Raw genomic sequence first — 12,173 nt, 5'->3', positions numbered from 1 at the left:
AAACCATCTCCACAAAGATACCTTGGAATTGTCAGGTCCACATTTCCATTAAAAAACTTTCAAATATTATGGGGCATGAGAGAAGAGAGAGGCCATGAGTATGGGTGCATTGCATCCTTCATGTCTAGTTTTCTGGATGATTCATCCACGTTGTGTGTGTCACTCTGTTGACTTTCCTGCTGTAGAGCCCTCCACTGTATGTGTATATAACAATTTATATTCACAATTGACGGGCAGATCCTCTTAGTGTGGGCAATGATGAATGGGGCTGCTGTGAACTTTACTGTAGTTGAATCTAGGTGTACATAGGCATAAATAAAGAAAAGATTTATATCAGATGTGGCTTCGGGAGCCTCTTCACCCAGCTTGGCTCACATCCTGAACCACCAAATGTACTGCCAGAGAACAACAGCAGGGCCTAGCGCTGGCACTATGATGCCTAGCAGCACCTCTGAACTCACTCAGTCCTGCCACCCTGTTCTCCTGGTGGCACCAGCTTGAGGCTGGCTGAAAGCACTCAGCCCTTCAAAATCCTGAGTTAGGAGGTTTCTAGAATGACTGTCACATGCAAAGGCTTTACCACCTTGCTTATTCATAGCAATTCTCTCCAGGATGTGTTCTTCTATGTTCATAGATGACTGTGTTGTGAAAAGGTTTTATCTCACTGATAAAATTTGTAAGATGTCTTCAATATGTATTCTGCTATGTATTCAAATATGTTTATAATAAACAAATGTTGGGAAGAAGCAAAAGAAACTTGCCCTGAGGACTGCCTTTTTGTTACCAACCTCCATTTAATCATAAATTCAAACTAAGTTTTAGGTCTTAGGGGACCTGTGTACTTAACAATATCTGACCAGCTTTCATCACTCATATTTTCTTACCTAAAACATAGCAACTGTTCCTAACCATGATTTCTGTTACTCATGTTTTATTCCTCAAAATATAATGCATGTTCCTAACCACAAAGGAACAAATGGCTGTGATAATGTAGACAATACAATCTACATTGTGTATCATTTGACATAGAGTAAAATAAACGTTATTGGGAGAAAAATGTAAATGTAACTTGGACCAGGACTTTGTCATTTTGACTTTTGGACACTATATAACTATCTGGTTGAGGGTAAGGCTGAGGCTGGGGTGAGGCAGCTAAGCTTCTGAGTATAATTTTGTGGCCCTGATTTATCAGTAGTGACTTGATTATAATAAGTTCTTATCATTTGCCTTGTCCTCTGTTTGAGTATTGGATCTCAGTGGACCCGTGATGTAAAGGCTTTAACACAGTATGTAACCACTGTCCAGTATGAATAGTTTCATGATGATGAAGACTACAGAGGTATGCAAAGGCTTCATTATACTAAACATGTCCATTAAGACTATGTGGGTGTGTCCTGAGTCACAGAAGGCATGTTTAGGACTCTGGGGGTGTGTCCTGAGACACAGGGGGCATGCTTAGACTCTAGCACACATTCTTTCATGATAATGAAGACTAGACAATTGTGCAAAGGCTTGACCTTATTAAATACACTAACAGGGCTCTGTCTTTGTGTTTCCATTGCTATGAAGAGAAATCATGAACAAGGCAACTTCTATAAAAGCAACAGTTTAATTGGGACTGGCTTATGGTTTCAGAGACTTAGTCCTTTTTCATCCTTGCAGGAAGCAAGCCAGGCATGAAAGAAAACATGATGCTGGTGAAGAAGCTGAGAGTTCTGCATCTTGAACCAAAGGCAGCCAGGAAGAGACTGTCTGCCAGGGAGCTAATAGGCGTCCCCATTCTGCACCTTGTGCAACTTTAAAGCCTTCAGTGATGCACTTTCTCCAAGGCCACATCTCATAATAACTTGCTCCCACTCCCTAAGCCAAGCATATTTACACTAAGACATTCCACTGCCTGGCCCCCATATGATTGTGCAAACACATGAGTGTATGGGGACCATATTTAAAAATACTGGGCCAAAAGAAGGCCAAAAGCCAGCAAGGCAATCTCCAAACGCTGCATCTCCATGTCTGATGTCAAAGTGTTCTTCAGATCTCCAACTCCTTCCTGCCCTGCTCACTGCAGCACAATTCTTTCTCTTTGGCTGATTATATTTCCTGAAAGTATTTTTCCTGAGAAGGTATCCCACAGCTCTGGATCCTAAAACTCTTGGGGTCACCAAAGTAACTTCAAAATTACAGCTTCTTGTTCCAGTATCTGGGATCCAGAGATGATCTTCTGTCCTCCTCAAAAGAAGCTGGGTCTCTCTCCAGCTCTTCCCTCTATAGTACACTAGGTTCTGCTTGACTCCACTCAACTGCTGCTGCTGTTCTTTCTGCTCATCCCACGGACTGCCATCTTCAACATGCTGGGTTCTTCTGTGACAAACAGTCTTGACTGCATTCCTCTCATGCTCCCTTCATGGTGCCAAGCCTTATCTGCGCTGCATGAAACATTCATGTCTTAAAACCAGTGCAACCTGGGTGAGTCTTACACAGGACTGAGTCAAGCTGCACCACAAGGGACAACCTTGGCTACCTCTGGAATACAACTTCTTTCTCCTCTCAGAAAACACCAGAAGATGTCACCTCAGTGATGCTGGTTTCTTCTTTGTCCCCACTAATTTTTTAACTACAGCCAACAAGCATCAATTGTCTCAGTTGTTCCTTCTATTCTTTCCTCGAAAAGCAGAGCCACATGGACAAAGCTCCTGAGCTCCTCTGCTTTCTGGAGCTGGAACTTGGCCCCTTCTGCTACTTCATCACCAGTTTTCTAGTTTTCAACAACTTCACTGCCTAAGCTCAGTTGTCCTTGAACTTGCTCTGTAGATAAACCTTGAACTCAGATCTGCATGGCTCTGTATTCTGAATCTTGGGTAACACATGTGTAACACTTTGCCCATACCTAAGCTTTTCCTTACTTTAAACATGTTCTGGACCAGGAAGACTTGATTCAGAGATGTGCTTGATGTTTATCTGGGATTTACGGAATATACCTCCATGTCTGTACTTAAGTATTTTATTTTAGATCTTAAAATGATAACCTAGGATAGTAATCACAATTCATTAATTGTCAACTTCACACATACTGGTAACTCTTGTGTCCTCATGAAAACAACAACTAGGTAATAATAATGCCTAACACGATACAGTTTTCCTTCATACAATTGAAATCCATAAGATTAGGTGGAAGGAATCTTGCCCTAATGTCACCGTTCCTTTAATACCATTTAATATCATTGATCACAGAATTTAGCTTCATTCAACTTCCTGGTTAGATTTTCTCTTTTGACCTAACATTTTATATTTTATATGTCAATATTTTCTTTCTAAGATTACTATGCTTGCTCAAATCATCATGAGACTAAACACAGGTCAAAGGCTTTGCTGGCTTCACTGAAACCTCCTTTGTCAATGCAATGAACATCAACCTATTTACCTTATCTTCATGGACACTCTACAGACAAGGGCAAAAGGCAGCAACATTCTTCTGCAAAACATCATAAAAACTATACACTAAGTTCAAATCACCCTCAGTTCATATGTGTTTCATATTCCTACTAGGATGTCCCAGTAAGTTCCACTTAATACATATACAGATCCAAAGTCTAAACATCCACATTGCTCCATAAAACAAAACAAAAAACCTCGGTCAGGTCTATCATACCAATGCTTAAGTCTGGGGTAGTAACTACTGTCTTAGATAGAATTTCCATTGCTAAGAAGAGACATTGTAACCAAGGCAACTGTGTTAAAGGCAAATATTTAACTGGGCCTGGCTTACAGTTTCAAATGTTTAGTCCATTGCCATCATAGCAGGAATGTCAGCATGCAGGCAGCCATGATGCAGGAGAAGGAGCTGAGAGTTCTGCATCCTCATGTGAAGGAAGTCAGGAAGAGACTGTCTTCCAGCCAAGTCATAGGAGGGTCTGTTTTGTACTGGCCTGAGTTGGAAAGATCACCACCATAGTGATGCAATCCCTTCAAAAAGGTAACATCTCCCACAAGGCATATCTCTTAATATTGCCACTTTGTAGCATCGAACAAATTTAGATCACCACAGTTTATACCTACTATAAATTCTTTCATGCTTTTAAGAATGATTAGGACATGCAGAGTCTTTAATATTTTGATTACTTTCAGATGGTTTCTCTCTCATATGTGTTCATTTCTGTATTCAGAAACCACTGTGGCACGTAAATGATTTCCCAAATTTAGTACAATCAAAAGATTTCTGCTCAGTTTGTGTTCTTTTATGTCTTTGGAGAGTACAGAGATATGCACAGGCTTTACCACATTCATTACATCTGTAAGGTTTCTCTGAAGTGTGTGTTCTTTTATGATATCTGAGACCACTACGACATGAAAAGGCTTTACCACATTGATTACATTCATAAGGTTTCTCTCCAGTATGTGTTCTTTTATGATATCGGAGACCACTGTGAGATGGAAAGGCTTTACCACATTGATTACATTCATAAGGTTTCTCTCCAGTATGTGTTCTTTTATATCGGAGACCACTGTTAGATGGAAAGGCTTTACCACATTGATTACATTCATAATGTTTCTCTCCAGTATGTGTTCTGTTATGATATTGGAGACTACTGTGACATGAAAAGGCTTTACCACATTGATTACATTCATGTTTTTCTCCAGTATGTGTTTCTTTATGGATTTGGAGATGACTGGGCCTTGCAAAGGCTTTACCACATTGATTACATTCATAAGGTTTCTCTCCAGTATGTGTTCTTTTATGTCTTTGGAGATTACTATGACATGAAACGGCTTTACCACATTGGTTACTTTCGTACAGTTTCTCTCCAGTATAACTTCTTTCATGCCTGCAACAGTAATGGGCACATGTGAAAGCTTTAACCCATTCATTAGCCTGATCAATCATTTTACCAATATGAATCAATTTTACAGTTGGTCTAATAGTAAAGAACACTCAAATCATAAGGTTTTATCCCTTTGATGTTCACGGTTGTACTTGCTCACTGTGGATTGCTTTACCTCATTGAAAATGCCTGTGATGGTAAGGGCATTTATTACATGGCTCACATTTATAGCTTCCTTTTCTATATGAGATTTCTATATGATGTATTTCACATGTCTGAAGAAATACAAAACAACTCAGAGCATTAAAATGCTGATACCATTCTTAGTTTTTCTTGTAGTGTGAATCAAACCACAGGAGCACTGTGAACCAGGATGAACAGAAGAATTTCCAAACTTCTAGTACATATAGAGATTTTCTGCAATGTGACATTGGGGGTGTTCCCAGTAAACTCAGAAAATGAATTAACTGAAAACACTATCAAATTCAGAAAATCTACCAAAGGCAGAATCCTACATATCTTCTCATTGTTCTGAAATAGATAAAGGTACATTCTTTTTTAATATCCCTATGCTCCCACGGTTGCATACATTCTGACAATTGAAACACCCATTAAAACAGCAGAACAAATGAAAGGTTTCTACATTGAATGCACACACATTGACTTTTTGTTCATTGTAGACATTATTAATGTTTCTCCATGACAACATTCTTGACTCTCATAAAATGACCTCACAATAAACTTAAAAATTTCACCACAAGAATATGAGTATCACCAATTTTATCACGGAGTAATTGCTTATTAGGTTATGGATACATGTTTATCAATATTCAATGTGCAACATCTAAATATTATGAGACTATACAAATTGGTAGTTACACAATATGGTTTTAATGGAGATACATATCAAATAAAGAAATCTTGTAAGGCATTGTTTCCTTCTCTTCTTTCTTACAGAAATGCCTTGCAAACACCAATCAGATAACTGACATTGAGGTACACAGTTTTGGAAGAATATTATAATCATAGCTACAATAAAACAACTGATATTTTACACACTTGCTTTCTTTTAGAGCTTCCAGATCATATTAAAATTTTCTCACAGGCATATTTGTATCAGCTTAAACATTAAAATTACCATTCATGACTTCTAGAAGTTTGATGTTGTTCTTCAATATGATGGTCTTCCAAATAATAGCCTAAAACATGCTACCAGAACATGAATGATATGGTATTGGAATTAAGCAAAATTCAACTTACTCTGAATTTTCACAGCAATGAACCTGATTTATTCAACTCAATATTACTTGTTCTCTATTGAAATAAGAGATGATCATCAGTAACACAGAAACATTTTTTTTCTTTTATATTGAAAAGCAATAGGAAATTCACAGACTTACCTATAGCAGTGAGGTTCCAGTAGTTCTCAAGCATCACATCTTTGTAGAGTTTCTTCTGGGAAGGATCCAGCAAATTCCACTCTTCTGCAGTGAAGTTCACATGCACATCATCGAAACTCACTGCTTCCTAAAATATCACATACATGTGTACAACACAAAGCCAGATACTGACATCAATACAAAGTAAAGTTATGCTTCCTAGACAATATATTCTTATAATTCACATGATTCCTCCACTTATTTTCTAACACACGAATTATAATATAATCACCATTTCAGTTTAGAAGAAACTTGAAATATTGACACTTGGACCCTTGACACAGGGTTCACCTGTCACCCCTGAACCCTTAGAACAGGATATAGCCTTGCAACACAAATGGCAATTGAGAGAGATATGCAGGGGAAACAGATCAACTGTACTGAGCACACATCTGAAAAGCTGTATGAACAATTACTAACTACAAAAGTGATGGGCAAGCTGTGTGTATTTGCTCATGTCTTTAATCACAAAGGTACAGGCAGGTGTATGTCATTGAGATGGATGCCAGCAAAGTCTATGCAATGAGTTTCAGGACAGCAAAAGTTACATATTAAGAACCTCACTCTGGTATAAAAATAAACCAGGAAACAAAAATGATAGAATGAATTAACAGTTCTTTATTGAAGTTCCTGCAAAGAATTATACATTCACTGCAGATTTGTATTCATCTTGCATAAACATAAAGTGAACCAGTTTAAACAGCAACATTAATTAAATTTTACTAAAAAGGAATGCATGTTTAAACAGTTAAAAATTGACTGATGAAAATATTAGTAATATATATGTTTTTGCTTTTTCTTTCTTTTTTTTTCTTTTTTTTTTTTTGAGACAGTGTTTCTGTGTATATCCCTGGCTGTCCTGGAACTCACTCTGTAGACCAGGCTGGCCTTGAACTCAGAAATCCTGTCTCTGCCTCCCAAGTGCTGGGATTAAAGACATGTGCCACCACCACCCGCAGTAATGTATATGTTGGTCAGAAATAAAGAATGCAGTTCAGGAGATATAGCTCAGGAGTTGAAAGATCTTGCTGGTCTTCCACATAATGGTGGTCAATGTCTAGCATACATATGTGGACCAACACCTGTCATTTCTTCAAGATCCGGAGGTCTGAGGCCGTCTTCTGACAACAGTAAATGTGAGGCACACATTCATATTCATGCACACACGTATAATACACTTATTTATTCAAAATTTCAGAACACAAGAGTGAGCCAGAACATCATACACCTACAATTCAATGACTCTGAAGCATCAGATAATATTGACGACATGAGCATAAGCCATCCAGAGAAATAGAATATAATCTATATATTTTGCTGAATTTCAAAATCAAAGATGTGGACAAAGAGCAGCACAAAACCATGTGCTTATTGTACAAAACCATGTCAGGTGGTTTATGTGGTTTCTGTATCTACAATCAGAACAGGAATTGCTTAACAGAGAATTTTGTTCTAGAAAACCAAAAACAGAATGAATAAAGTTAAAATATAAAACCACCAGGTTTGAAAAATAGCATAGCATTGAATAGCAAATGTGTGCACAGTATCTTATGTGATTTAGGGACAGAGTCCAAATGGGGAATGTATGGGAGCATGAGAAGAAAGCTGAAGGATCAGATTCAACCACAACACTGGAGACACCCAGAACAAAATTTATCCTGTCTAAAAGAAATAACACAGTAACACATCTGTTACTTTTTTCTTTTTTCTTTTTTTTTTTTTTCTTTTTGAGACCAGGTTTCTCTTTGTAGCCCTGGCTATCCCAAAACTCACTCAGTATACCAGGCTGGTGTTAAACTCAGTAATGCACCTGCCTCTGCCTCCCAAGTGCTGGGATTAAAGGTGTGCACCATCACCACATGGCAACAATGACACATCTTAACAGGCAGCCTTTCAATCCTTCAGCTGGTATTTTTGAGTGTTTTGGGTTTCCAGTCCATGAACCAAGATGTTGTGCCCAAGTCACTGGCACCCCAGAGACCACCAAGAACCTACTGCAATGCAAATACACAAAGTTGTATTCCAGAAGTTGCCAAGATTGTTCCTTGTTGTGCACCTGGAGTCAATCATGTGTGAGAATCACCCAGGTGTTATAAGTTTCAAAGGCATAAATGAACCTGTTATGCAGAGCAGCTAAGGCATGGCACGGTGAAGCGAATGTATGACAGAAATGCAGTTAATCCTAGTCGCAGGGGAAGAACCCAGCATATGGACGATGTAACAACACTTCAGAGAATATGTCACCTCAGAGGTGCTGGTTTCTACTTCATCCCCACTAATTTTTTAACTACAGCCAACCAGCATCAATTGTCTCAGTCATCCCTTCTATTCTTTCCTCCCAGAGCCACATGGACAAAGCTGCTGAGTTCCTCTGCTTGCTGGGGCTGGAACACGGCCCCTTCTAATAACATCGCTTCCAATCACTAACCCTGGAGTCACCATTAGAAAAAAAGACCGTGACCTGATGGTGACAGGGTAATAATTTTTTAAGCTGAATCTATCATGGAGCCTATGGTTGGTCCCACCATAAATTTCATTATTATGTGGACACAAATTATAGTATATCAAGTACATTGACATAAAATAGACCTTTTTACTTCCAGAAGTTATAGCCACATTCCATTCCATGATGTTGGTACTTGATTCTGTAATAAGGACTAACATGGCCTTGGATGGCAGCGTCCACCAGGGCCTCAGGGCCTCACCCTCGTTCCTTGTGGATTTGTCTCCACGTTGTGTCGGCTGGGAAATAAATCATCGGAAAATCGATAGAGATGATGAAGGTGCGTCTTCTAATTCATCAATCGGATGCATCATCTATAAAATATAAAATATAGAATATAAAAATTACATATAAAATACATTGGATATAACTTCTAAAATATAAAATTAAAAATTAACTTAAAATAGAATGGAAAAAACATTAAATATAAAACATCAATATAAGCTGGGCAGTGGTGGCGCACGCCTTTAATCCCAGCACTTGGGAGGCAGAGGCAGGCGGATTTCTGAGTTCGAGGCCAGCCTGGTCTACCGAGTGAGTTCCAGGACAGCCAATGCTATACAGAGAAACCCTGTCTCGAAAAACAAAAAAAAAAAACAAAAAAAAAAAACAAACAACAACAACAACAAAAAAAAACATCAATATAAATTATAAGATAAATGTAAATATAAAATATAAAATAAAACAAAATGACACATTAAATATGGTAATATAAAATTTTTAAAAATTAAAATGGAAAATAATATAAAATATAAAATAAAATGTACAATATGATATAAATATTTTACTATGAAATAAAGAATATAAACTATAAATTTTAAAATTAAAATATGTAATAAATACAAAATGTACAAAACATAAATATAAAATATAATATAAATATAATAAAATAAATTAAAAAGTAAATAAAATATAAAATACATCAAACATAAAATATAAAACTAAAAAGTGAAAGTAAAATAAAATAGAAAATAATATAAAATATGAAATTTAACATAAAAATAAAATATAAAACACAATATATAAAACATAAAATAAAATTTAAATATATAAAATGTAAATATAAAATATAAATATGTAAACGTAAATAAAATTAAAATAAAATATAAAACATAAAGAATAGAAAATAAAAAACTAACAGTGAAGTAAAATATAAAATAATAAAATATAACATTAAATATTAAAAACAATATATAATATATATGATATAACATGAATATAAGTACAAAATAAATAATAAAATTAACTAAAACATAAAATATACTAAAATTTAAAATATACAATATACTATAAAATGGAAAATATAAAACATACGTATAAAACATAAAATAAAACTAAAATAATATACATCAAATATAAAATATAAATTATAAAATTAAAAAAATAAAAGTAAAGTAAAATATAAAATTAAATATAATATGAAAAAATTGTATACATAAAATATAATGAAAACATAAAACATAAAATAAAAATAAATATGAAATAAAATGTAAAATATAAAATAAAATGAAATAAATTTAAACTTCAAAATATATAATAAAATGTAAAATGTAAAATATAAAACGTAAGTATAAAGCATACTGTGAATATAAATTATAAGATTAAAATAAAACATAAAATACATTAAATATAAATTATAAAACAGAAAAATAAGAGTAAATCAAATTGTAAAATAACGTAAAATATGAAATCAAATACGAATAAAAACTGAAATAAACTATAAATATAAAGCATGATGTAAATATGAGTAAAAATACGTAAACTTTTTAAAAATAGTTTAAGAAATGAACTTTAAAGATTTTAAAATAAAAATCTGCTTGGACTTTCAATTCTACACCTGGCTGTGTGAGGGAAATAAAATTGTTAAATATCACACTGCACGTGTCACTTCCTCTCGGACGCTGTTTGACTAATTGTGCTTCAACACACGGCGAAATATGGAAAACAGTAATAATCATAATTTGTCTATAGCATGTTTCATATTTTATATTTTATTTTATTCATTTTATGTTACATTTATATTTTATTTTATATTATTTTATATTTTCATTTACTTAACTTTATTTTATAATAATAATGATTTGTCTATAGCATGTTTCATATTTTCATGTTTTATATTTTTTCATATTTTATTTTATTCATTTTATGTTACATTTATATCTTATTTTCTATTTTTATTTACTTAATTTTATATTTGTGGCTTATTTTATCCTATTTTTAATTTACTTTACTATATTTTATTATATTTTATCTTATTTAGGTTTTTTCATATTTTATATTTTAAATTTTTATTCGTTTTATTTTACGTTTTATATTTTGTATTTTATTTCATTAGAATTTTATTTTCATATTTCATTGCACATTTTATATTTATATTTTTATTTATATTTATCAGGATCCTCCCAAGATGATTATTGATTTGCACTGACTGCTGTCATCAACTATGGATCCGTATTGATTAATTATCGGTTACTGATTATCAACTATTGATCGGTATTGATTACTGATCAGCAATACCTGCTGATTATCGATCGTTGATTACCATCAGCATTGAACATTTTTAGTTCCTGACCAGCATCGACTATTCGTCATTGATTAACATTGATTACCGGTTATCGTGAGCATTGATCGTCATCCGCATCCCATCACCGTCATGCCCCTGCCTCTGCCTCCTGAGTCCTGGGAACAAAGGCCTGCGCCACGGTTTACTGATTAACTCGATTATTGATAATTGATTAGTATCGATTGGTATCGATGGGGTGGGGGCCACCGCGGGGAATCACGGGATCGATCGTCGCCGCCAACACCTCCGAGGAAATCCGGGATCGCCGCCGTGCGCCTGCGTGGGTCGCCGGCGCCGGCTGTGACGTCACGGAGAGTCCGACAGGGTTGGCGGGAGTCGCGGCGGCCGTCGGGATCCCGGTGCGGCCGCCGAGCGGGCGCGGTGACGTCACACGCCAGCGCCGGGGTCGCGGGGTGACGACCGCGGTTCGCGGACGCCCCGGTAACCGAAAGCCGCTTCCGGCGTAACCACATCAGCTTCCGCCCCGCAGGGTCGGCTGTGAGCGCGACCGGAAGTGCCCTGGCGAGCACCAGGGAACCGGAAGCGGCGCCGCGTCTTTGGGCGGAAACGCCTCTCCGCCCTTCCCGAGGCGCGGGCCCGCCCTCCCCGGAAGCGGAAGTGCGTCACAGACGCCCTCAAGGCGCGGCCCGCAGCGGTGGGCGGGGCCTAGCGACGGTGAGCCGAGGCCCCGCCCACCCCCGGGCCACACCGATCCGGTTCTATCCGGCTTCTGGTCTCCCGCGGCTTTGAGAGCTGACGAGGCCGTGGCAGGAACGCAGCGCCCGCGGGTGCCATGGCGAGGAGGGCGGGGTTAGGGCGGATCCGGGGCGGGGCCAGGCGGGGGGCGG

General features: G+C 36.9%; 1 protein-coding gene across 1 annotated transcript; it reads right to left on the bottom strand.

The window, feature by feature from the left end:
* Positions 1–5,957: 5,957 nt before the first annotated feature.
* LOC143433838 (uncharacterized) lies at positions 5,958–11,929 on the bottom strand. Its single transcript, XM_076706490.1, has 4 exons — positions 11,372–11,929; positions 8,965–9,076; positions 6,221–6,347; positions 5,958–6,019 (listed from the first exon to the last, which is right to left on the bottom strand). The coding sequence occupies exon 1, from the start codon at positions 11,796–11,798 to the stop codon at positions 11,484–11,486; it is 315 nt and encodes a 104-aa protein (XP_076562605.1). The 5' UTR covers positions 11,799–11,929; the 3' UTR covers positions 5,958–6,019; positions 6,221–6,347; positions 8,965–9,076; positions 11,372–11,483.
* Positions 11,930–12,173: the final 244 nt, after the last annotated feature.

Source organism: Arvicanthis niloticus, unplaced genomic scaffold (genome assembly GCF_011762505.2).
Source record: "Arvicanthis niloticus isolate mArvNil1 unplaced genomic scaffold, mArvNil1.pat.X pat_scaffold_895_arrow_ctg1, whole genome shotgun sequence".
Classification (NCBI taxonomy): Eukaryota; Metazoa; Chordata; class Mammalia; order Rodentia; family Muridae; genus Arvicanthis; species Arvicanthis niloticus.
The sequence above is the reverse complement of the archived record's forward strand: the minus strand, read 5'-3'. Positions and strand labels throughout refer to the sequence as shown.